This window comes from Pipistrellus hanaki, assembly GCF_964339955.1.
Source record: "Pipistrellus hanaki genome assembly, chromosome: 3".
NCBI classification, from domain to species: Eukaryota; Metazoa; Chordata; class Mammalia; order Chiroptera; family Vespertilionidae; genus Pipistrellus; species Pipistrellus hanaki.
Genome location: NC_140505.1, coordinates 176,059,098 through 176,086,680, shown reverse-complemented (window position 1 = coordinate 176,086,680; position 27,583 = coordinate 176,059,098). Strand labels below are relative to the sequence as shown.

General features: G+C 41.5%; 1 protein-coding gene across 6 annotated transcripts in view; it reads right to left on the bottom strand.

Moving 5' to 3' along the window:
• Positions 1-27,583, bottom strand: part of ANO4 (anoctamin 4) — a 275,780-nt gene that overhangs the window by 55,160 nt on the left and 193,037 nt on the right. For all 6 annotated transcript variants that reach the window (XM_084880421.1, XM_084880417.1, XM_084880420.1 and 3 more), the window contains 4 exons: positions 26,651-26,782; positions 5,776-5,882; positions 1,514-1,569; positions 143-264 (listed from right to left, as the gene is read on the bottom strand). In XM_084880421.1, the coding sequence (XP_084736547.1) occupies positions 143-264; positions 1,514-1,569; positions 5,776-5,882; positions 26,651-26,782 (417 nt within the window). The remainder of the gene's footprint in view (positions 1-142; positions 265-1,513; positions 1,570-5,775; positions 5,883-26,650; positions 26,783-27,583) is intronic.

Below are 27,583 nucleotides of genomic sequence, written 5' to 3'. Positions count from 1 at the left end.
AAAGTTGCCCTCCTAGGAAGAAGCCAGATTAGAGTGAGGGCTGTGCACTCCAGACTGTTATTTTTTTCTCGCCCCAGCAGAAAGTCTGTCCTAGTCATTTTGTGTAAGTTTTATAGGTAGAGCTAGCTGGTTCAAGACTCACCTCACTAGATCCAAAGGCTGGTATTTGTACCACACGCCCCAGGAGGCCCAGCACTCATAGAGCAGGTGTCGGTGGTTTTCCGCTCCGTGGGTTCGAATGGAGTTTTTACTTCTGTAACCTCCCTGGGATGAAAACACCACTGCCCGTGAGCAGATGCCCACAAGAGCCACAAAGGAAGTTAACAGGAATACTAGTCTCTTACGGCAGGAATAGCAACAGAGATGATACGAGCAAAAAAAAAAAAAGGATCCATACTATTGAAAGGGAAAGAAGTGTGATGAATTACATTATCTTGCTGATGATCTTGTGTAGTAAGAAGCACATGTGTGTGGCTCCAGAAAACCTTCGTGTCAACATGCTTGCTTCTGTGGTTCTAAGAGGATCATTCCAAAAATGTTTCACTGCAACCAGGGCCTCAGGCCAGAGCTGCTAGTTTTGTTAATGAACCAGGTTTTTAAAAATTCGAAGTCACCTTTTATGTCCTCCTGGTGTTTGAAATCGAGGGAAGAGACACTGTTAGCCAAATGAAAAGACTTGCCATTTGGAGACAGTTGGAACTGTCCTCTAAAGTCTCCTGGCAAACTGTTAACATTGTTCCTAGAAATCACTGTAACAGTAGTTTCCCCCTCCTGTTTGTGATGTTTAGAGGGCATGCACCGTGGTATTAATGTTTGTATTTTCTGTGTCATACAATGACCAGTATAGTGCAGGGACACAAAACTATGAGCTAGACAATAACCTCTCATCCATAATGAAAACTCCATGTGTAAAGAGAATTCTGGGTGAAATAACTCAAGAGCTAATGGGGAAATCGAGTTAAGGGTAACCATGGTTACATTTACAAAGGTCCTAATATATGACAAAGAGTGAATAGTAAATGAGAGGAAAAAAAAGTAAAAAAAAAAAAAAGTGTGTTTTTAAAAATCAGAAGGCATATATCTTAAAAGAGCAATGATAAGTACAATACCATTAATTTCCATTTCTCGCCCTTTGGTTACCAGAGTCTTTACAAGATGGCTTCCTCCCACTATACCTTTCTTTGTTGCGAAGACTACGTATTTCAGGAACATTTGCCCCCTGAGTCTGGTGAAATTTTCAATGCCTCTTTAATTTTATGACTTGGAGTTCCTGAGCTATTCCTCTGAATTCACGCTGAGTGACTGCTGTTTCAAGTATTCTTACAATTACATTAAAAGACACACAGAAATAAACCAAACTGTGCTTGGTCACAAGGCAAGGAGGCCTAATTATCTACCGAACAAATTACATTCACGCTGAACAAATGTCATATCAACCAACTCAATTAATGACTATTCCCAGATGCTGATCGCAGAACAAGAAACTGACAGAAGGAGAACGGGCAGGACATACCTCGTGCAGAGGGAACGCAGCTTCATAGGAGCCATTGGTAAGCAAGCGATTCAGACCTAAACAACACAAAGTCCAATCCCAATTAACATTGAGTTCCAACTCTCACAATAAGACTAATGTAAAGGCGGTACTTTTTGATGAAAGCCATTTGTTTTCAAAAGGGATGGGAACCCCCTGGGAAAAACCAACTGTTTAAAGATAGAGTTGCTAGGAAACTGGAATCAGGAGCTGGGAATTTTCAAACAGAAAACAATGAAGCAAGTACAGTGCCTGGCATAGAGACGAATGCTCTAAGACAGTGCTGGGCAAACCGCAGCTCAGGAGCCACATGCGGCTCTTTGGCCCATTGAGTGTGGCTCTTCCACAAAATACCACGGCCTGTGCGAGTCTATTTTGAAGAAGTGGCATTAGAAGTTTAAGTTAAAAAAATTTGGCTCTCAAAAGAAATTTCAATCATACTGTTGATATTTAGCTCTGTTGACTAATGAGTTTGCCAACCACTGGGACAGATTTAGCATATTGAAACATGATGCGCTATCAGGAGCTCCTCTATTTTTATCCAGAAGCTTCATATATGGACAAATCTAACTCTCCTACGTTGGACTGGTGTTGTGACTTTGTAAAAGTCCTCTTGTCCTCAGGCCTCCATTTTCTCATCCATAAATTGGAGGAGAGGTGTCAAATATATTTTTTATTGATCTCAGAGAGGGAGGGAGAAAGATAAAAACACCAATGATGAGAGAGAATCATTGATCGGTTGCCTCCTGCACGCCCCCACACTGGGAATCAAGCCTGCAACCAGGGCATGTGCTCTGACATGAATTGAACCATGACCTCCTCCTTGTTCATAGGTTGACACTCAACCACTGAGCCATGTTGGCCAGGCTGGATATATTTTTTAAAACAGCTTTATTGAAATAACTAATGTATAATAAATGGCCTATGTTTAAAAAATGCAGTTGGAGAAGTTCAGACTTGTATACACCCAGGAAACCATGAGCACAATCGAGATAATAAACATGACCATCACCCCCAGTTTTATTATGCCACTTTGCAACCTCCCACTTCCCTGTGCCATCTCCAAGGCAAACACTCATCTGCTGTCTGTCACTATCAATCAGTTTGCATTTTCTAGAGTTTTATATAAATAGAATCATACAGTCCTTCTTTCACCCACTACATTATTTTTAAAAAATATATTTTTATTAAGTTATTGATTTATTTATGAAAGCAAAGGTGACAATGAAACATCAGGTTCACAGAGCATTTGCAGTTTTACTTCGTGTTTTTTTTTTTTTTTTAGCATAATGCCTGATCCAGAGTTAACAATTCACTCTGTAATTGATTATTTCTAATTTCCAGCTCATCATTACTTATTTTCAAAGGTCTGGATGTTCTTGAGTAGAACTCTCTATTTTTCATGAAATGAGAAAATGAGCAAGATACTGGTGGTAATATTAAACTTCCTGTGTTTCTCAGAACATTAAAAACACACAAACACACACACACAAAAACAACACTTTCTCTGCCCTTCATTTGTCTTCCTCTTGACTAGTTGTAAAAACAGCTCACGTTTTGAGATGAAAAATTAAGCACAATAATTGCTGTATGGCCTCCTTACACCCAGTTTTTGACTGTATAAAGATGCTATGGTTAGACATGAATCATGTTAAAAGATTGTTCAATTCAGTTCAACAGCACTTCTACAAGATGCCTGATCTTGTGCTAGGCAAGGATACAAAGATAAATAAGGCAACTTGCTTACAATTAAGGAGCCTATTATCTAGACTAGCAGTTTTCAGATGAAGATTCTCAGCACACTAGTGTGTCATGATGAGTGATGAGGTGTGCCTCACATTATGCTACCAATATTAGTAAAGTCATTATTTAAAAAATTACTTGCCCTTTATAAAGGAATTCAGAATAGCTACTGCCAAAACCATTTCACTTCTTTTCTAGTATGTCCAAGAAACAATATTCACTGGGGGGGAGGAAGGGGAGTAAAATAAAAGTTAATTATAGCATATCCTAAGTTTGTTTTAAAATCACACAGACAAATAGGGGTAAATATAAAGAAGCAATTAATGTAATATTGACATTATTTAGCACACCAAAAAGTGAACAGTGGTTCTAGGTGGTCAAATTTTCATGTCACTGAAAAGAAACAATTCAAGGTAATAAGAGTTGTAAGTGATTAATTATCATGTAAACACACACACAAAAAAACTGTCATATGAATTCAGAGGACAATTCCTTTAAGCTAGAATGGTCCTGGAGTACTTTATGCAAAGGATGCGTCTCAAGGATGGATGACGTTGCAGAGTATATGAGGACGTGCTAACCCACTACACTACTGAGGTCCAGACACACCTAAATCAGGCTCAGTGTCACCATGACTACCCACACTGACTCTCACTGAAAACACCATTCCAGTGATACTCAGATCTGGACTAAGTAACTGTCTCTCTCTCCCTATTACATTTCAATGTATGCAGCTGGGGATCAAAGTCACTTTTGGCAGCTTCAGCGTACTAGTGACTCACACCGAGTTGCATCCAGCCAAGCCTCCCCAGTCTGTTGCCTTCCCGATGTTGAGCAACATTTCTCCCAACGCACCCGGGTAGCTGCTTGGCTGAACGTGAGTGTAAGACTTTACATTTACAAACTCTCAAATGTCATTGTGTTGAATTTGGCCAAGATGCCCAGATCCCCGAGATCAGTTAGGCTCTTGACTCCAATGACTAACATACTAAAGACCTCCTTCCATTCTCCGCTCCCCTTGAAAGCTTGATGGGCAGGCTGGTTAGGCTGCCAGTTATCAATTCATCACCCCTTTTCCCTCCTAACGTTCTTAATTGCCTGCTTTGCAACAATGGAGCTGGGCCTTGTAAATATTCCTCCGTTGCCCAATGACATGATATGGAGGTTGTTAGCAGAAAGCCCTGGAGGGACACTAAAGGAGGGAGGAGTTTGTCTCCCTGGTACCCATATGCTCTTCTCAGCAGGCTTCTTCAACACATGGTTTCCATGGCACCCAGCTGCTGCAGTGCACGGTGGCCAGCAGCACAGGGCACCTCCCCAAGGGCAGGAGTCCCCTCAACAGCCTCACAGAGTAGTGCTGCTGATGCAACACTCCCAACGAATGGCTTCCTCAAGACCCCCCAGGCAGCTTCTTCCGGTACAGGAGGGGCAGATTCCCAGAGTTCTGTTGGCCTGATTCCCAGAGTTCTGCTCTGCTGCCCACAGAACCATAGCTGCACCCCATCCTACAGGGTATGGATCTCAGCTCTGTTGGGGGGAGTTTGTTAGGGGTGGTGGCTGCTCCTAACACCTGTTATTCCTCTTTACAGTTCTTCTTATTCTTTACTGGCCAATCCTCCATCCCTCCAATCCTCTGTCACATTTGATTTTTTTATATTAAACTTTCCCTCCTCAAATTATGTGGGATTTTTGTCTACTGATTAGACCCTGACTGACATAGCTCATTATTATTTAAACTATTGATAAAAATCTGTTGGGACAGAGATAAGGACAAAGCCACCCAAATCTTCCTGATAACATAATAATCTGTTTAATAAGGCAGGAAATTTGGTAATATAATCTGGAAAAGTTCTTGTAATTTTGTACAAAGTATAAATTGTGGGAGCTGTTTAATGGGGGAGGTGATTATCTGGAGAATTGACTGATGTGGGGCAGCTCATCTCTGCACTTGCATTTCCCTCTGCCTGCAATGCCTCCCATCCCCCACTCCATCTGCCCACACCTGTCGTATCTTAGTTCAAAGTTCAGCTTCTTGGTGAAGCTTTCCCTAACCATTTCATCTCAGCTTGAACTCGCCCCCACCCCTTCCTATTCTATTTCTGAATCACCATCCACTTCATTTTTTTGTTTTGTTACTTATTATATCTACTTAGTTATTGTCTGCTTTTAACATAAGCTTCAGGAGAGAATTGAGCTCATCTCCCCAACATTGGGTCCAGTGCCCGGTACACATAATGGACATTCCATAAATATTTGTTCAATTCAGAGAATTTCTTCATGATCTTCGGTAAATGAGATAATAAGCTATTTAATGAAGAGATCTAAGGATGCTATTAAGATGTTACACTTGTGAGTTACCCATCAAGGGCAAAATCAAAGGTTTCACAAATGATGAGCATTTCTGGAATAGATATGAACTTCATAAAGCCAAAGGAAAAAGTGAGAAGTCCCCCCCCGCCAAAATCAAATATATCTTTTTTAGTACTAATACACTAACTTACCGATTTTGTTTTTTCCTTCTTCATACTTTATTCTTTGTAAAATATGGTGTACGATTCTACTTCTCGTGGCGTTGTTGAAGAAAGTGTCTTTGTTGTGTATGATGAAGCTGGACACACATATTGAAAACACAAGGTAAGGATTCATTAGAGGTGAGGGGTCTAATCTTTGATACCATTTGGTGTTGCTCAGACATGGTACCTTAATCACTCATCGAGGAGGTATGTCTACAATAGCATCAGAGAGCCCAGACATCACAGCAGGGATAGGAGGCTCACAGATATCAGTAGTTTTGGTTCTCAGTCTCCTAAGCATTAACAACATGATTCCAGGAAGGAGCTAGAGCTAAACAACATTAAGCAACATAATAAACTAATAGCAAGTCTAAGCCTCATGACTTGTGTTTTGTTTTTTTTCCCCCTCAGTATGGTCATTAGATAAATTAAACTAAAAATGTATATTATTCTTATCCCCCTTGCTTTTCTCCCCCATACTGATTTTTTCAGGGATGTTGTTACCTGAAACTGGCTTGGGAGGTGGATAAAGGAGTTCAGAAATGAGCTCTGACTCAGGAGTCTGGTGAGTATCTAGAAATCATCTCTGCAGGACCATCCAGCCCCCAAACTTTCCCACCGGGCTATGCACACCCCACGACCCTGGTTGTTTTTTTTCAGTAGGTGTTTCTATGCTACTGAGAAGTTCCTACACTCGACTGATAAATGAGCTTCCAGCACTATGTAATCCAGCGTGAAATAGCCATGTCTTCAGTCACTCATAGAGAGGGTATGTCTAGACCCATGAACTGATTCCTTAGAGAAGTATTTTCCTCTCAGGAAAGGGTTAATTGATAGAAAACTAGAGCTACTATAATTGTTTCATACATTGTAAAGAACTAACACATTTTTATTGGTACTTTGTATCAGTTGGACGTCACACAAGTCATAGCAATGTTGGTGGCCATCACCCTCAAAATCTAGCTCAGAAGTCACCTCCCCAGCAAGTCTCCCCACTCCTCCAACTGCACTCCTGCTCCCAAAAGAATTTATTGCTCTCTCCTCTGAGCTTTTTCTTATCTTGAAACATATGAATTTACTGATGGTGCTATACTGTCATTTATTTGTTTTCATTCATTTACTAGCAAATGTTTTCTGAGGGCAGTCTGGAAGGAACTGAGTATAGAATGCTACATAAAGCAGATGCTTACAAGCCACTGGGGAAGACAAACCATAACAGAAATGAACATGATCGTAGGACAAAGATGGACTGATTCTCCCTCCTGTTGTGTGCCTTTCTCCCCCACAAGACTATGAACTCATTCAGGACAAAAGGCCGAATTGTCATAATTTCTGTGGCTCCAGAATCTAGTGAGTGCCTGGTGCACAGTACAGGTGGAGATTTTTGAGTAGCAGTAAATAAGGGTCATGGGGATTTATGTTGGGAAAAAAAGGCTATTAAATGTTTTTCTTCAAGAAGATGATTCTCAAGAGCTGTTCAAATGATGGGAGGAAGAGATAAAACTGGCCTGGGTGGTCAGGCATGGGATCTGATTTGGGAATGGAATTGGGAATGTGAGTTTGGGAAAACATATAAAGGAGAGAAAGGCCAGAGACTATGAAGACAAAATATATAAAAACAAAATATGAAGGCCCATGAACTGATTCCTTAGAGAAGTATTTTCCTCTCACTTTTACTGCTCTTGGATTCTGTTACAGAATATTGCTCCCAGAAAAAGGTAACGTGACTTGATGGATGAGAGATAAATGCTGTGTGGGTGAAAGTCACAGCATTTATCTGATATTGTCTTTAGGGTTTTGCAAAAACATTTTGAGGCATTAAAGAAGAAGAGGGGAAAACCAAGAGTTACCTTGAGTGTGGTTAGCTTTATTTTATCCTCCTCTGTTTATCCACCTTATTTGAGACAGACTATTACATTTTAACACCAAATAAAAATGTCATAAAGAAATAGACGACAAATAAAAAGGCCCATTTAAACTCACAATTTCAGGTGATGACTGAAAGCTGATAAGCAAGGCCATGCCTGATAAGATTCTGGGCTAAAAGCCCATGTCCCTCCTCGATTGCATGGATTCCTGCTTCCTTCTCCTTTTTAACACACTACATTTTGTGAGCTCAGGTAATAGTTCTCTAACACAGGCACTACGGACAAGCTCCAAAATTGTGTTTTCCTCTTCTTTACACACACGTTGTGCCTGGAGTCTAGAGATTCTATAGTAGGAACAAACTTATAGAGCCTGGGACAGCCACTGTTCTAAGCATTCTGGATGTTAACTCATTCAATCCTTACAATAAGCCTGGAGTTAAGTACTTTATAGCTTCATCTCACAGGTGAAGAATGAGCGAGGTTAAAGTGATATGCCCGAAGTCAGTCAATAAGAGGCAGAGGCAGGATTTGAACTCCGGCAGTCTCACCTGCCTCCCTGAAGATTGGCTCTCCTTGGGATCAACCCAAGAGTTGCTCTGCTTGGAATGCTTTCCTTGCTTCTCATCATCCTTTGAGCCTCAATTTAGGGCATATCCCCCTCCACGGGTGTGCCTGACTCCTCCACCCTCACCCCTAAAAAGTGATGCGGGCTATAAAATGGAGGAAGGAGAGAACCTTCCATGGAGGAGGGAGACAGGCTTTTAGCTCCAACATCACTCCTGCTTTCCCTTAAGACTTTGAAGGGAGACAGCCTCAGTCTATACCCTGGCTTTGTCACTTTCTATGTGGTGTTAGGACCATCCCTCAACTTCTCTGGGTTTCGGTTTCCTCATCTGTGAAAATGGGGATAACCCTGTAATCCAAGATGTCAAACTCCCAGTGAATATTTTTGCAGTTCAGCCAATGTAACGGTGTGAGCAGTTATTTACAATTATGAAAGAACATAAGTCTCCTGTCACACCCAAAATTACTGACATTCACCTTGGGTCAGTTTTGAAAGAATCACTGCAAACAAGATTCCCCCCCGAAGTAGGAAAGATAGTAGTGGAGAAAAGTTCCAAGTGTCAGGAAGAAAACGTTAATGTTATCATCGCTCTTGTTCTTTTTTTTTATTCTATACTTTTCAAAATAAACCTATGTCTCTATGAAAATTGAAGTTTTGTTTGTTTGTTTTTTTGTGGTTTTTTTTGTGTTTTTTTGTGTTTTTTTAAACCTTGTTTATTTGGCCCGTGTAAGCCGTTGAGTTTGACATACTTGCTGTAATCCCTCACAGGGTCTCTGTAGAATCAGGCAAAAGGATGAGCACTGCTGAGCCCACTGTCTGGCATTCAGTAAGCTCTCTGAGTTGTCATTATTGCTCTCGCTGCTATGACATTGTATAGACCTTGTCCACCCACACACCTGACTTCTTAGTGTGAGCTTCTTGAGGCATGGACCAGCCATACTCATCTCTGTATCCCAGCACTAATACAGGGCTTGGCAAATGGCTCAAATGTCCTTAAAGATGGCTCAACTGGGCTGACGTTTTGGAGAATACTGGAGGTTAGGAGAATCTCATCTCCTTCTACCTTGGCCTCTACTCCTGCTTCCTAGAAATCTTTCCACTCCATCTTTCCAGCTACTATCTCAGCCACTCCTCTCTCCACAAGTCGCCTGTGTAAGGATCTTCCTGGAGGGTAGGGAGCCATCTCATTTTGTCTATCACTCACTCAAAGTGGAGACTAGGAGAAGAACAGCAATGATTGCCTACATCATGGTTCTCAAGCTTTTCTTAGCCATTTAGCCAGAACAACTTGCTTCAAAGGAAATCACTCACAAACACACACACACACACACACACACACACACACACACACACGAGACAGAAGCCGAGCTGCTCTGTCAAACATCAGCCTTGGTGCTCAGTCTCTGAGGTATCTGGGCTTCACCGAGGCTTAGAAACTCAGCTATTTGCACACAGTGCTGCTGGGACAACAAATTAGTACAAATTCTGTGAGGGCTACTTGACAAGGTCTATCAAAATAATGCATATATCCCCATTACAGCCATTCCTCTGTGGACATTTATTCTACAAAAACACTCACCCACATGCAAGGTGACAGATGTACAAGAATGTTCATTATGGCGTGGGTTATAACAGCAAAATCTGGAAATGACCTAAATAAGTCATCAGAGGATGGGGGGATAGGATAAATAAATGATGGTACAAATTTCAATATAATACTCCACAGCTGTAAAAAGGATGCCCACTGTAGATATTTAAAAAAATCTCTGAGATACTGCAAGAGAAAAAACAAGGTGCAAAACAATCACACAATTATGTGTGTCCAAGAGGAAATCATGTGCAAATATAGCTATAAACATGCTAACATGTATTTGCTGGTGCATGCATAGAATGGCTAGGGGAGGACACAGACATATCCGGAAACACTGGCTGCCTCTGGGGACTGAAAAGCTAGGGGAAAAAAAGGTCTCTGTACACACTTAAAAAAAAAAAAATTTTTTTATCACATGCACCACCTATAAAATTGGAAACATTTTTTTAAAAAAAAGAAAATTTATATTTTTTATTCTTTTTAATATATTTTATTGATTTTCTTTTTTACAGAAAGGAAGGGAGAGGGATAGAGTTAGAAACATCAATGAGAGATAAATATCGATCAGCTGCCTCCTGCACACTCCCCACTGGGGATGTGCCTATAACCAGACATGCCCTTGACCAGAATCAAACCTAGGACCCTTGAATCTGCACGCTCTATCCACTGAGCCAAACTGGTCAGGGCAAGAAAGAAAATTTAAAGGGAAAAATTCAATTTCTGTTCTAGGTCTGTTCTCTCCCCTCTCCTCCTCTCCCAACCTGGAGAGGTGAGGAGGGAAAAAGCTGCTGAATTGGTAGAGGAGGATCAATTACATGATTGAGGTCCTAAATATACATTTTCTTCTCCTGCCTCTTTGGAGAGGTTGGTATGCACCAAGTCACACAACCAGCAGGTGTGCCCCTGGCCAGGGCGGCTCAGTTGGTTGAGCATCCTCCTGCCCACCAAAAGGTCACAGGTTCAATTCCCAGTCAGGGCTTATGCCTGGGTTGTGGGCTTGACCCCAGGAGGGGACATTCAGGAGACAGCTGATCAATGTTTCTCCTTCTCTGTCCCTCTCCCTTCCTCTCTCTCTGAATTCAATAAAAACATAGATATTTTTTTAAAGTCACCTTCTTACTATCCAGCGAACACAGTCCCTCACCTGCCTCACAAGTTGCTCTCTCTGTATCTCATTATCTTGTTTTATTTTCTTCTTATATGTTACTCTCTAAAATTTTTTATTGGGGTGGGTGTGGGGAAAGATATATCTACATGTTCACTGCCTGCCCTAACTTGAATATTCTAAAAATCAGTTTATTTTTATCATTCTGCTTTCTATGTAACACTACTTGAGGAAAATAAAAGGCAATGAAGAAGCTTTTAAAACTGGTTTAATGCCTATTTTATGGAATTACTGAGACTGCTAAAACAAACGAATATCCTCAAAGGTATGAGAAATATCCATGTTTAAAACAGCGGTGGTAGCATCTGGCCCACAGGCCGTATAAGGCCGGGGAAATCATCTGGCCTGGCGTGCCAGGCATCAGGGGTGAATTAATTAAATGTCTGACCAAATATAGCAGGCTAATTTTTAAGCTGGTAATTTTATATGGCTCACAATTGATGTTATAAATATCCAAATGGCCCTTGGCAGAAAAAAAAAAAAAAAAAAAAAAAAAGGTTCCTCACCCCTGGTTTACAACTTCAAGTAATATATTTCTCATGAAGCATCTAACTACCTACAGATGGTGCTGTCCAGTTAATTTAGAATTATAGCCACTTATTGACCTGTATAAATTTAAACTCCGAAGGCATAGAGCAAATAGGAACAGAACCAGGTAACTGATCAAGGCATGTTCTTATTTTATTTTTTTATTTTATTGATTTTTCACAGAGAGGAAGGGAGAGGGATAGAGAGCTAGAAACATCAATGAGAGAGAAACAACGACCAGCTGCCTCCTGCACACCCCCTACCGGGGATGTGCCCGCAACCAATGTACACGCCTTTGACCAGAATCGAACCTGGGACCCTTCAGTCTACAGACTGACGCTTTATCCACTGAGCCAAACTGGTTTCAACAAGGCATGTTCTTGGCCCTGAGTGCAGGGGCTTGAAGCATGAGCCCTAACTGCTCTGTGCCCCTGCTCTCCATGGGGAATGGAATCATCGATTGTAATGATCCTGGCAGCTGGAAATGTAAGGAAGTTAACTGGTCTTTTTCACTAACAGGCCTCTGGTTCAAGAAGGACCATACCTGAAGAGCTGCTTCTAAGCATCCTCATTCCCAACTGAACCTGATGTTGGAACATGAGGTCCTGGGTGCTGAACCTGATGCCCAATTGGGATGAGACCTTTGGGGATCCTGGAATGGGAGTGACTACATTTCCTAAGTGGGAGAAATGTGATTAAATAAAGTATGGCCAGAGGGAAGATGGTGCTATACTGCAAAAAAAAAAAAAAAAAAAAAGGCCACAATTCTTCCCGGCCCTGTACATACACCCCTTTGTCTATTTCTTGCTTCCTCCATCAACAGCTAGATTCTTCCTCTCCACCTCTCCAATCGGAGTGGGATTTGTGACTGGATTAATCAACAGGACATGGCGGAAGTGATTTTTGTGGGAGTTCTGAGCCTAGGCCCAGCTCGGTAGCTTCCATTTTTGCCTATTTGAAATGCTGCCCCAAGACTAATAGTGTGAAGAAGCCTGAAATTAAATATTTCAGGAAACTTTCTTAATTAGATTTTAAATAGAGATTTCTTTTTTAACAAGGAGAAGCAAAGGTGATACAGTTAGCTGTCACTTAAATTATGTTCTCAAATTAATGACAATCTAAGTAGGAACAAAGCAACCAATTAATTATTTTATGTGACAAGACCTATTTTGAGAGATTTTTTGGGCTTTGGGCAACCACAGTGCAATCATTAGCTTCTTATCTCAAGTATACTTGTTATGAGTAAAAGAATGAGGTGATTATCAGGCTAAATATATAATATTCAGAGTTCTGACTGCTCAGTAAAGATTTTCAAGCCTCATTTTAGGATTAAGGTGATAAGCTCCTGCAATATAAAGCAATTTCAGACATTTTTCTTATTCCAATAGCCATTTCTAATTGCACTCCATATCATCTTTGCTATTTGAATATTAAATACAAACTAAGAAATACTTCCTCTTGAGACTTCCAGGTATAGGTGGAAAATTAAACTCTTCTATTCACTCTCCTCTCTCTCAAACCCCATAAAAATAACAGTAAAGTGTGTGTGTGTGTGTGTGTGTGTGTGTGTGAGATGTGTTTAAATAAAGGTATAAATATTCAAGGAACAAAGATAGTAAAGAACAGCAGCAACCATATGTTGTAATGTGAAATGCAGACAGATAAGTGGTAATAGACTTAGGAGACAAAAAAAAAAAAAAAGTTAAATCCTAGCCAGCTCTGGGGGAAACCAAGAACAATTATATTTATGCTGCAAAATCTCATAAAATTTTAGAACCAGTGTCCTCTAGAAATAAGATAAATGGGATTGTAGAATGGGTACTAGTTAAAAGCTGTTTAAGAAGATGCTAGATGCCCATATCCTCACCTGTACTCTACCAGACAACTAGAGTTTGGTTTTAGTTGGGTATTTATAGGGTAATTCCCTGAACTGTGAGATATCGGGCATGGTAAAGGGTAGAGGTACCATAGTGAAAACTGAAGGCTCAATGCCTCCTGGAGGCTGAGACTCCCAGCTTATTCATTCCCTTAGGTTCCAGAACACTAGCAGCCAGGCCTTGACTTTCCAGGCAGAAGATTGGCAAATTCTTCTCTGGGGAATCTGAGCTGCCTACGATGAAAGGAACCACCAGCCATTTGTCTACCATGAAGTCCACAGTGGGAGGTCCCACCTATTACTCTGAACTTATACTCAAGTTTTGCATTTCCTATTCTTAAGTTTGGACAGTCACCAAAGAGTACTAGGTATCTGAAGAAATCCATTAAACTTCATTAAATAGTCATGATGCACAAAGCCATATAAGACAAGCTCCCAGCTAACATCATATTCAATGCTGCAAAGCTGAAAACTTTTCCTTTAATAATCAGGAACAAGTCAAGGATGCCCACTCTCACCACTTATATTCAATATAGTATTGGATGTTTTAGCCAGAGAAATTAAGCAAGAAAATAAATAAATAAAAGGCATCTAAATTAGAAAGGAAGAAATAAAACTGTTACTAGTTGCACATGATATATTATATGTAAAAAATCATAAAAACTCCACCAAGTGATTGTTATAACTAATAAACAAATTCATTGAAGTTGCAGAACACAAAATCAATATACAAATATCTTTTGCATTTGCATCTATACTAATAAAAGGGTAATATGCTAATTAGACTGGGTCGACTGAACATCTTCCAGATGTCTGACTTCCTTCTGGACAAAGCCACAGTTAGGCGGCAATCAGGCCAGAAGGCAGAGGTGGTTAGGGGCAGTCAGGCTGTCAGGCAGAGGCAGTTAGGGGTGATCAGGCAGGCAGGCAGGCAAGTGGTTAAGAGCCAGTGGTCCCAGATTGTGAGAGGGATGTCCAACTGCCAGTTTAGGCCCGATCCCAGATCAGATCTAAACCGGCAGTCGGACATCCCCCAAGGGGTCCCATATTAGAGAGGTTGCAGGCCAGGCTGAGGGAAAAACCCCCCAACCCCTGCCCCATGCACGAATTTCATGCACCGGGCCTCTAGTATACTAATAATGAAATATCAGAAAGAAAATTAAGAAAGATATCCCATTTATAAGTGTGTCAAAAAAAATTTTAAGAATAAATTTAACCATATAATGAAAACTATAACAGTGATGAAACAAAGTTAAGAAGACATAAATAAATGGAAAGATATTGTATGCCCACAGATTGAAATAATATTGTTAAAATGACCATGCCAGTACAAACAATCTGCAGATGCAATGTAATCTTTATCAAAATTCCATTAGCATTTCTCACAGACATACAACAAACAATCTTCACTTTGTATGGAACTACAAAAGACCCTAAATAGCCAAAGCAATCTTGAGAAAGAACAAAGCTAGAGGCATCATGATCCCTGATTTCAAACTATATTATAAAAGTATTAGAGGCCTGGTGCATGAAATTCATGCACGAGGGGTTGGCTGAGAGTCCTTCAGCCCAGCCTGCACCTTCTCCAATCTGAGACCCCTTGAGGAATGTCCAATGGGATCAAGCCTAAACAGGCAGTCAGACATCCCTCTCACAATCCAGGACTGCTGGCTCCCAACCACTTGCCTGCTTGGCTGCCTTCCTGATTGCCCCTAACCACTTCTGTCTGCCAGCCTGATCACCTCCTAACCACTCCCCTGCCCCCCTGATAGATACCTAACTGCTCCCCTGCTGGCCTGATTGCCCCAAACTGCACTCCCCTGCTGGCCTGGTCACCCCTAACTGCCTGCCATTGCCAGCCTGGTCACCCCCAACTATCCTCCCCTGTAAGCCTGGTCCCCCCCCCCCCGGCAACTGCCCTCTCCTGCAGGTTTCATTCCCCCAACTGCTCTCCCCTGCTGGCCTGGTCTCCCCCAACTGCCCTCCTCTGCCAGCCTGGTCACCCCCAACTGCCCTCCTCTGCTGACCTGATCGTCCACAACTGCCCTCCCTTGCTTGCCATCTTGTGGTAGCCATATTGTGTGTTGGAGTGACGGTCAATTTGCATACTACTCTCTTTTTCTTTCTTCTTCCTCTTTTTTTTTTTTTTTTTTTGATAGGATAGTAATCAAAACAATTTGGTATTGGCATAAAAACAGACACACAAAACAATGGGACAGAATAGAGAACCAAGAAATAAACCTATATATATATATATATGGTCAATTAATTTATGACAAGGAAGCCAAACATATACACTTAGGAAAGGACAGTCTCTTCAATAAATGATGTTAAGAAAATTGGATTTTATGCAAAAGTATAAAAGTGGATTTTATACCATATACAAAAATTAATTCAAAATGGATTAAATGCTTGAACATAAGACCTAAGAAAAGATAGGTTGTAAGATCCTTGATATTAGTTTTGGTAATGAATTTTTGGATTTCACACCAAAAGCAATGGCAACAAAAGCAAAAAATAAACAAGTTGAACAATATCAAACTAAAAAGCTTATGCTCAGCAAAAAATCAAAACCATCAATAAAATAAAATGACAGATTAGTGGTTGCCAGAGGTAGAGAATAGGAAGGTGGGCAAAATTGAAAAGGGGTTAAAACTTCCAGTTACAAAATAAATACCGTAAGTGATGGGGGATGTAATGTACAGCATGATTTCTTTAGTTGATAATACTATACTTGTATATCCAAAAGCTGCTAAGAGAGTAAATTTTAAAATTTCTCATCATAAGAAAAAATACGTTCCCTGTTTCCCCAAAAATAAGACAATGTCTTATATTAATTTTTGCTCCCAAAGATGCGCTAGGTCTTATTTTCAGGGGATGTCTTATTTTTCCATGAAGAAGAATATGGTACACATTTATTGTTAAATGAAAATAAAGGAAATTTATTACCTGTATGCGGTACGGTAGTATGGTAGTTGTTAACACAAACCAGACAAACTGTGAATCCTACAGTATCAAGAATTTACTCATTTATCCAATGACAATCATGTCATCATCTTCTGGAACATCATCATAACAATCCAATTCCTGAATTTCCTGGTGAATTTCTTGTGACTCCATTTCTTTCAGACTCAGTGGACCAAATCTCTCATGTGTAGCCTAGGGGGGGCCTTGTTTTCAGGGGGATGCCTTATATTTCACTCAGAAGGAAACCTGTAAGTAGGTGTTATTTTTGGAGGATGTCTTATTTTTGGGGAAACACGGTAACTATGGGAAATGACAAATGTTAACTAGACTTACTGTGGTGATCATTTCTCAATATACACAAATATAATCATTATGGTGAACACCTGAAACTAATATGTTTTGTGACAATTATATCTCAATTAAAAAATCATTATGCTCAGAGAATTAAGATAATGGAATTGTGGAAAAAAGCTCAAAATACGATTTTAAAAAGGCAAAACATTATAGAAATATAATAGCTCTTAAAAACTAAAAGAAAGTGAAAGCAGAAATTAACACTCAACAGAAGAATTCAAAATAAGTTGAGGAAATCTTTGAGTTATAGATAACAAAATGGAGAGAAAAGATAAGGACATGAAAAAATCAGGTCAGGAAGCCCAATATCTGAAAATTAGGAATTCCAGAAAGAGAAAAAGAACAAATCAAGACTTATTCAAGAAAACGACCCCAAACTGATAGACAAAAGTATTCAAGTTGAAAGGATCCACACAGTACCAAGTACAATAGATGAACTCAGAGCCACACCAAGCTACATACATTTCAGAACAGTAGGGACAAGCTTCCTTAGAGAAGAAACAGGCCATGCAGAGAAAATTAGGAATTCGAATGTTTTGGAAGTTCTCTGCAGCAATATTGAATTTTAGAATCAAAGGAACAAGACTTTAAAAATTCAGAAGGCAAAGGATTTTGGCCAGATATAGATGTCTATACCTACCCTGTTTCCCCGAAAATAAGACAGTGTCTTATATTAATTTTTTCTCCCAAAATTGCGCGAGGTCTTATTTTCAGGGGATGTCTTATCTTTCCATGCGCTAGGTCTTATTTTCGGAGGATGTCTCATTTTCAGGGAAACACGGTAGTGAGACTATGAGTGATTTATTACGTGTCATATACATATGAGAGAATTCATTACAGGTGCCTTACCAAAGTATCATGGCTTGGGGGGCTTAAGCAACAGAAATGTATTTTCTCACATTTTATTATTATTATTATTATTATTATTTTTTTTTTTTAAATATATTTTATTGAGTTTTTACAGAGAGGAAGGGAAAGAGATAGAGAGCTAGAAACGTCAATGAGAGAGAAACACTGACCAGCTGCCTCTTGCACACCCCCTACTGGGTATGTGTCCGCAACCAACATACATGCCCCTTACCGGAATCGAACCTGGGACCTTTCAGTCCATTTCGGCTTCTCACATTTTTAGAGGAAGAAGCTGCTTCATGAATAGACAGACTATTTTATGAGCCTAGGAGCTCAAGGGCTGATATACTAACATCTACTTCACTGGTTTAAGACTGTGGTTCTCAACCTTTCTAATGCTGAGACGCTTTAATACAGTTCCTCATGTTGTGGTGACCCCCAACATAAAATTATTTTCGTTGCTACTTCATAACTGTAATTTTATAAATTAATTATTAAAATTAATTTCGTTGCTACTGTTATGAATCATAATGTAAATATCTGTGTTTTCTGATGGTCTTAGGCTCTACAGCAGCTGTTCTCAAGCTGTGGGTCAGAACCCACAGGTTGAGAACCACTAGCAGGTTCACAACAGTAGCAAAATTACAGTTATGAAGTAGCAACAAAAATAATTTTATGGTTGGGGGACACCACAACATGAGGAACTGTATTAAAAGGTTACCGCATTAAAAAGGCTGAGAACCACTGGTTTAAAATAAAACAAACCTGGGTTAGAGTCTTAGTTCTACCAAGTAAAGCTGACCTTTGAACCATGTGGAGGTTGGGGCACCGACCACTCCCACACACACCGCCCAGATTAAAATCTGTGTAGCTTTTGATTCCTGCAAAATTTAGCTAATAAAACCCTACTGTTGACTAGAAGCCTTGCCAATATCACAGTCGATCAACACATTAAATTCCTACTTAAACGAAGCTACATCATTTGCAGAAGCACAAATCGCAGGCTGCGTAGCTTGTTTCATTTTCATCTCAGATGAAATCTTTCCAGGAGAGAGCTGTGTTTCCCCCGACTCTATGGATCGATACAAACAACCTGCATATCGAGCATCCTAATGCCAGATAAGTGACTGCAATAAAATGAGTATTCTGAGGCTGCTGCACGTCACGGGCACTGACAGAACATTAATCCTACTGAAATCAATCTCAGTCTCCCTCTGCCTAAAAAACTCTAAAGATTTCAGATCAATGAAAACAACTCCCCTCCCCCACAGAAGTCCAAACTGAAAATAAAATACAGCAAAAGACAGATTGCTAGAAGAATCAGTATCTTCAACTATCTATGCTGACAGGGTTCGAAAACAAAGACACATGTGTACTGGTAAATAAATGTGAAATGGCAAGCCTGGTTTAGTTTGAGCTGCTGTATCAAATGACCCTAGATCGGGTGGCTTATGAACAGAAATTTATTCCCAGGCGGGTGAAATCTGAGATCAGGGTACTAACAAGGTCAGGTTCTGGTGCAGGCCCTCTTCCCGGTTAGACTTATGACTATATCCTCACATGGTGGAAGGAGAGGGTGCAAGCTAGCTCTTCGGTCTCTTCTTTAAGGGCACTAATCCTCTACAGCGCTTCAATACAATGACCCCGACACTGACAACCTCAGGTAGCTGGCTCGTGCAGGAGAGCTTTCTGCAGGGTCAGATCTTTAGGTGCCCATACAGGCGTGGCAGGTAAGCAGCCTGCAGGCCCAGGTCTGTGGATACCAAATAGAACGACCAAACCACATCGCATGCTGACTTAATAAAAATGCATACCCACAGGTTCGCTTTATTGCTTCTTAAGCATAAAATATATGCACATGGAATGTGAGGCTATTTGCTTTTTAATCAGTTCTCAACTTTAATTTTTGTGGAATGTAGCCCAAACAAGCAAGATTTATACTTTGATTAGTTTAGGATTACTGCAGTATTTTGCTGAAGACATGCCTAATCGCCTGAAGAACTCCGTGACCATGAGCAATCAATTAATTCCCCAGAAGCATGCTGAGGGACCCACTGGGAAAAGCCCTGCTAGGCATTTGCTCTAACAAGGTTGCTGGATGCACTGTCACCATTTCATTTTGAGGTCCCTTACCGATGCAAGAGTTTCATTTGGTCTAAAGGCTAGGAAGCTCTACTTGTCTAGGGGATGATGTCCTTTCTCTCTGACAGTCAGAACCATGTGACTTACTGTGTTTCTCCCTCTGTCCTGCCCGCTAGGCTTACTGCCCAATTTGTTGGCTCAGTTATCAACCTAATTACGATTATAGAGATCAATGAGACCTGCCAATCTGGGTCCATTTTCTCCTGAACTTGAATTCCTACTCTAAATGATATTCACCTTGGTTGAGAATATTTTTTTTTCTATTTTAGCATGTTATTCTCTTTTGTCTCTAACCCACCTGAAATGCTTTATCAATACACTCCAAAGGCAACCATATATCTTTCTTTCCACAGGCTCACACTAGTGCAGTGGTTGGCAAACTCATTAGTCAACAGAGCCAAATATCAACAGTACAACGATTGAAATTTCTTTGGCAGGCCAAATTTTTAAAACTTAAACTTCTTTTAATGCCACTTCTTCAAAATAGACTCGCCCAGGCTATGGTATTTTGTGGAAGAGCCACACTCAAGGGACCAAAGAGCCGCATGGTAATAATAGAAACAAAAAAAAATAAGAAAGGAGTATTTTTGTGTCTGTATCTAACACAAACATTCTTCTGAAAGGCAATTCAGAATTAATCTATTTCTTACATGAATATTCTGCATAGCTTTTATAAAAAGCGGCACTCCTCTTTCCCACACTTCCTTTTCTCTGCCAGCAGAAAACCTTTATTATGAGTGTTGACTGTAGAAAGTAATTGTTGCAAGGGCATTACTGCTATTGCCATTTTAAGAATGAATGGCAGTGGGTGAGACAGGCTGACATTCACAGGCAAGGAGGTGAAGAGGAATAAATTAATTTTAAATGGACTTGTCTGTCATCGTCATCATATTTGACTAAAAATTAATTTGTCTCAGACAGTGAATGGTCCTGCCAAAAGGTTGTCACATGATAAAAGTCAGCAGAGCAGTGTTTATCAAGGGGGACAGGGTTGCAATTTTTTGCTCACCCTTCCCCCACCCAAGGGACACTGGGCAATGTCTGGAGATTTTTTATTTTTACAACCAAGTGGGGAGGGAACTGCTAGTAACATCTAATAGTCAAGAGGCCAGGGATGCTACTAACCATCCTACAATGATGTGATGGCTCCCACACAGAGTTATTCAACCCAAAATGTTAATAGCCCCAAGGCTGACAAATCCTCAATGAGAGCATAATGCTTAAGAGTATAGAACCGTGCCTGGCTGGCGTGGCTAAGTGGTTGAGTCAACACCCAGGAACCAAGATGTCACTGGTTTGATTCCCAGTCAGGGTGCATGCAGGAGGCAGCCAATCGATGGTGCTCTTTCCTCATCACTGTTCCTATCACTCTATCCCTCTCTCTTTCTCTTTCTGTAAAAATCAATAAAAACATATACCATATTTTCTGGCATATAAGACGACACTGTGTTCTAGTAAAAGGCCTGCTCAGATTGGCCAGAGTCAGAGAGGCAGTCTATTAAAAAAAAAACTGGTGTTGCCTTGGAAGTGGGGGGTAGTCTTATACAGCGAATATAGGCCTAAACCTATGTTTTAACTGTAAAATTAGGGGGTCGTCTTATACGCCGGAAAATACGGTGTGTATATATATATATATGTGTGTGTGTGTGTGTGTGTGTGTGTGTGTGTGTGTGTGTGTGTATGTGTGTGTGTGTGTGTGTATACATATATTTAAGAGTATAAGATTATAAGGCTTCCTCCCTGTCTGAATTTGAATTCCTGCTCCATCACCCAGACAGATTGCCTAGTCATTCAGCAACACTGATTCTCTTTTCCTCCTGGGCACACAGGTAGACTAGATAAATAGATGTGGGAAACAGAGGTGAGGGATGTGTTAGACTAGCTCCCAGACTCGGTTTCAGCACCTGGACAAATATTAGTGCTAATCACTGGATAGGGGACAAAGAATGTGGACTGCATTTGAGAAGAAAAATGCCTTGAACTTGGTTTGAGTGAGTGTGCAGCGAGCTAACTTCACATCACCTTTATTCTTTACTCATGTGATTCTCCCACCTTCATTGATTATTCATTTATTTTCTCATTTAACAATCACTGTTAAGCACTAGTACTGGGATTCAAAGATGACAATACAGACACAGTCTTTCAAGGAACTTACAGTCTAGGAGAAAGCAATTAAACTTGATGGCACCATTAAAGAGCTATGACGGGGGGGGGGGGGGGGGGGGTATTACCAAGACACACAAGAGTGTGCTGCAGCCAGAGCTGGGAATGGAAACCTTGGATGGATCTCTGAAGGAAATGTCTCTGATGAACTCTGAGAGAAGGGAGTCTGGGAGAAAGGCTAGTCCAGGTAGACGAAGGGCATGTGCAGACTGGAGACAAAAGGACTGGGACTCATAAGCTAAGGAGATCAAAGCAGCTCAGTGCACCCAAAGCACACAACTGGGGGATGAAAGCAGGAGCTAGTGAGCTAACTTAGGAGTCTGGGTTTTATTCCGAGAGCAAAGTATTTTCAAGGCTCTTTCCCACTTTGATCACTCTTTATTAAACTTTCAATTCTCTCTTGTCTCTTTTTCTACTACATTCATGGATAGACACACCGATTATTCTCTTTTATTCCTAGACAAGTACAATATCAAACATTCTGCAAAACCAAGCAGTCACACGGGATCTTGAATTGCATTTGGAAAACCAGCATATCATTTTATAACCCTCAAAGCTCATTAACCACCTACTTCTGATTGCTTTAAAGCCGTTAAAATCACTCTCAAAGCATCCTTAGGCGAATGTTTTTCTGACTGCACCACACAATTGTTTCCAATTTGACAGCCAGTGTTCTTGGAGCCTTACATACACACACTCATTAAGCCTGTGTGGCTCAGTCGTTGGAGCATCATTCTATGCACCACCAGGGCATGTACAGTGCATGAGAGACAACCGCACAATGTTTTTCACTCACATCTCTCCCTCCCTCCCTCCCTCCCTTCCTCCCTCCTTCCCTCCCTCCCCCCTCCTTCCCTCCCTCCCTCTTTTCTTTCCTGTCCCACTCTCATTTCTTCTCTCTCTAAAATCAATAGAAACATATCCTCAAGTGATGATAAAAGAAAAGGGATGTTGTCCGTGTGGCATGACAACTTTCAAAGAGAAAGAAATCATTGCCCATAACCTTCAAGTCCTTGTTGAATATTTCACCTCCCAACTGCCTACATTATCCTCTTGGTCCCACTAAGGTCTGGTTCTTAGGTTTGCTTTGTCCAGCTGTCCCTCTGCTTTTTCCTTACTTCTCCTGCCTGGAAAGCTCATCTTCCATGTATCACTCTCTTTTTTCAAACAGTAACACCAAGTATTCACACACCCTATTCCCATTCACAGAAGACTATTGGAGTTCTTCAAACACTCCATTCTGCTGCACACCTTTATTCTGTGATACATACATGATTCTTTCTTCTCGAGATGTGTTTTCCCCCCCTTACCTATCTGGACAAGTGTTACCTTTCAAGATCCATCTCAAGCATTTTCTTCTTATGACCAACCTTCATCTCTTACTAACCTCCTAACAAATCTGAAGACTGGAACACCCTGTCACACCTTATACTGTTTATAATTATTTAAAACTAGAGGCCTGGTGTACAAAATTTATGCATAGGGGAGTGTCTCTCAGCTTGGCCTGCACTATCTCCAATCCGGGACCCCTCAGGGGATGTCCAACTACAGGTTTAGGTCCAATCCCAGGACATCCCTTTCACAATCCAGGGCCGATGGCTCCTAACTGCTCAGCTGCCTGTCTGCATGATCACCCCTAACCACTTATGCCTACCTGCCTAACTGCCTCTGATTGCCCCCTAATTGCTCCACTGCCAGCCTGATCACTGCCTTAACCACTCCCCTGACAGCCTGATTGCCCCCAACTGCCCTTTCCTGCTGGCCTGATAGCCCGCGAACTGCTTGCTCCCTTCAGAGAGCCCTTAGGGGTGGGAGTTGACCCAGCGATCAGGGGAAGGCAATGTCCCCATCACACCTCTGCTGCTGCCACTGCCGGCAGCACAAGCCTCAGCTGGCCCTGGTTATTTGAGCATCTGGTGGTTCTGGGTGGCTGGGCAGCTGCCATCCGAGGCTTGCCTGTGCCTTGGGCCAGCCCTAAGCAGCTGGGCAGCCACCATCGAAGGCTTGCCTGCACCTTGAGCCGAGCTTGGGTTGCTGAGGGGCTGAGGGCAGGTGCAGTTGCATCACACACCTGCCATCTACCCTCCCCTCGGCATGCTGAAAGGACTAGGGGACTCCGGTGGGGCTGAGAGGATTGGACTCTGCCATCTTCTGGCTATGGGCGTCACCATCATTATGACAGTGTGGTGGCCAATTTGCATATTCTCTCTTATATAGGATGGTCTTCTGTTTTTACTATGCTGGGGTCAAGACTGAACTATTTATATCCTCTGTATCCAAACAGTGCCTGACAAGAAGTAATCAGAAGACTAGTAAGTGTTGAATGAATCCATTTTTCAGTGAATGAATACCTAAACATGTCAGAAAAATGCTTCTCATATATGTGAGCGGGATGGCTGAATACCACTATCCCACAGGCTATCATCTTCATTTATCACGTGTTTTTTTTAATGAACTGCGATTTTTAAGATATATATATATATTATTTCAGAGAGTTAGGGAGAGCGAAACATCAATGATGAGAGAGAATCACTGGTCAGCTGCCTCTTCCATGCCCTCTAATTGAGCATGGGATTGAGCATGCAACCCAGGTGTGTGCTCTCACTGGAAATCCAGCTTCAACCTCCTGATTCATATCTCAATGCTCAACCACTGGGACACACCTGCCGGGCCATTTAGCACATATTTTAAAACATTTATAAAGACCTGATTCCTGGTTCTAATACCTAGAGGTCTTGATGGGAGCCCAGGTCCTTCTGACTTTGAGAACCCTGCTGAGAAACTTTGTTCTAAAGCAAGGACAAAGTTGCCTAGTGGTTGAGTGTTGACCTAAGAACCAGGAGGTCACAGTTCAATTCCCGGCCAGGGCACATGCCTGGGTTGCAGGTTCAGTCCCTAGTATAAGAGGCAGCCGATGAATGATTCTCTCTCATCATTAATGTTTCTTTCCCTCTTGGAAATCAATAAAAATATTTAAAAAGATAAAGAAAGAACATCAAAAACAGAATCAGCATAAAGATGAATAGTGGGGAACTTTCCTCTTCATTTACCTATATGTCTTTGAAGTAATAATAAAACCCTAGGTGCACACCATGTACTTCATTTATCTATCTATCCACCTATCCATCCATCCAGTTCCTCTTTCATTTACCTTTATTCCTTTTCTATACACTTCATTAATTTCTTCATCCATATACTTCATTAATTTCTTCATACATCTATTCAACTATCCATCCATCCCATTCTTCTTCCATTTACCTATAAGTCTTTGAAGTAAAACAAATCCCCTAGTACACACCATATAATTCACTGAGCCCTCCATACCCACCTACCCATCCATTTATCTATAAATCTACCCTGCACTGTGCTAGGCACTCTCTCAGACAGGGAAGAAGCAAAGGGAAAATCTGAATGTGAATCAGACTCTATTCCAGAAGAATTTAAAACCAAATAACTTATGTAAGAAGCTTCAAGATGAACAACATAGGCATGACAAGGGTTTAAATCAAGAGCAGGAACATGCCAGCTTTCATCTGTCTTTTTCTCTAAGAAAACACCCATAGGTCCTAAACTCTGAGTTAAGAGAAAGTCCTCTCAGTTCTTATTTCCCATGGGAAGATTGAACTATAATTTTGAGGCCGGGCTGTGAGTTTCATGTCTTCTTCAATGTTCACATAATGTGGTTGGATTGGCATCAGTCTAACCTGTTTGGATCTAGAGTTCGGTTATTTATTACTGAGTTGCTTCCTTTGCATTATGCATTATATATTTTGATGCAGAACATCTATTTTTGATTGTTCTTCTCTCCTTTGCTCTCTAGTTCACAGATTTTCACTGATTTTCTGTTGCTACAGCATGCCCCCACCTCGCACTCCCTGCAACTTGACAACTGCCATTTGGTATATTTTTTTCTCAAAGTCAGCAACCTATTTTTTAAAAATCTGTCATCCCTTCCCTCCTCGCAGTTAAGTCATTTTTTCAGAGGTTGTCTCTATGTCTGGGGCAGGGGGAGCCAGGAATTCCTAAAGTCTGGCTAAGAGAGAGGCTGGGCTGACCTGCTTTATTCCCCTCTTTAAAAGGCTGTTTTCACCTAGTTGTTTACCGTCTTTGGCATGCTCTTCTCTCCTATTGCCAACTCTGCCATCTGGCCATGATTTCTTGTCACCACAGAAGCTCCAATCAATTCTCTATGACTTTTGCAAGTCCTCAAAGGTTCAATTATTTAGCCAACTTTCTCCTCCCACCACCTGTATGTCAAAAGTGACAATTTATTGTTCAGAGACTGTCTCATATGATGAGCCAGGAAGCCAACTGCGAGGCAATGTGGCTTTTCCTGGGGCAACTCAGTTGCTGAAGAAAGGGGAACTGAGTAGTAAACTAAGATTGAAAACAATCAAACCAACAACCTCTTTTCAACAGGGAAAGATGTAGACCAGCTTCCTTGTCTGCCAGCTGGCTGCAGATGAGCCTGCAGGGGGCGCTGCACTGGGGATTGGCAGAGCCACAAGGTGGAAGGAGCCTGGATCTCTGCATCACCATGCAGAAGGTCGTTCACCTAACACACATATGAACGTGTGTTCAATCGTGTTAAGCCGCTGAGATACGGGGATTGCTTATTAGAGCACTTGCTGACCCTGACTAAAATAAAAGGGATAGGAACACTCACAGGACTCTCGGGGGAGAAAGGCATCATGCTGTTCCTTGCACGTGCCAAGGAATGCAAGGCATGCAGGAGGAGGCTCTCCCACAATGGCCCGTCCTTTGAAAGTCAAGGGCTTTCCCAGGAAACACTCACTGATGGATCCTTTGCTGGCTGAAAGGGGCAGTGTAGCAGTCATTCTCCTCCAGGTCTGGCAGTGTCTCCTTGTCCAGCCTCATTGGCTTCCTAGGTAACCATCTCCGAAACCTGCTTATTTGCTTATCGATCCTGTGGTACATGAAAGGCAAGACCAAAGGGTACAGAATGTCAGCGTTACACAGAGCCACAACTGTGACACCGCACACTCCAGGCACTCAGGGAATCCACTCCCCCATTTCGCAGACGGGAAGAAGGGAGCCACAATGCCTGTGCTTTTTCTGTGTCACCAAGGGGCCTCAATGCTACTGTCTACGAGACCGCAGCCATGCATGACGCCAATCAACAACCATGGAGTCCTAACCAGACTAGAAGGCTTTGGAAAGGAAGGTGATAGTCCCTTATACAAATCAGCAGAGACCTTAACTTCTTATATTCTGCAGGTTCTATAAACTCATTCTGTGCTTGGCCAGTTTCTTCCCCTCCCCTTGGTTAGGGAAGAGCTCCAGCTGTAGGTGACTTTGGGTGGGAGTGCTGACAACACATTCCAGTGGGTAGACTGTGCAGAGAGCCAGATGTCATGAGTTGCCTCCTGCCTCTCACACCTTCCCCAAACCATCTCAGCAGACAGTAGGCTCTTTAGTTTTCACTTTTTTCTTTTTAAATTGACCCCATGGTTCTCACACTGCTAGGGCATCACAACACACATGTATCATTTTGGTCATGGCACACATGATGTCAGGGCAAGGAGAATAAAAGTATTCTAAAGGTGGTTTTCAAGCACCGGTTTTTCCCCTGGCTGCCTCTCATCCTCTCTGACTTCTGCTGATGAGAACATCTGGCTTCCAAGCAACCAGATGTTCATTCACAGCACTCACTGGCAGGAGCAGAAATCACAGCAAACTTTAAAATGCTGGCGCTGTGTTGGGGAGC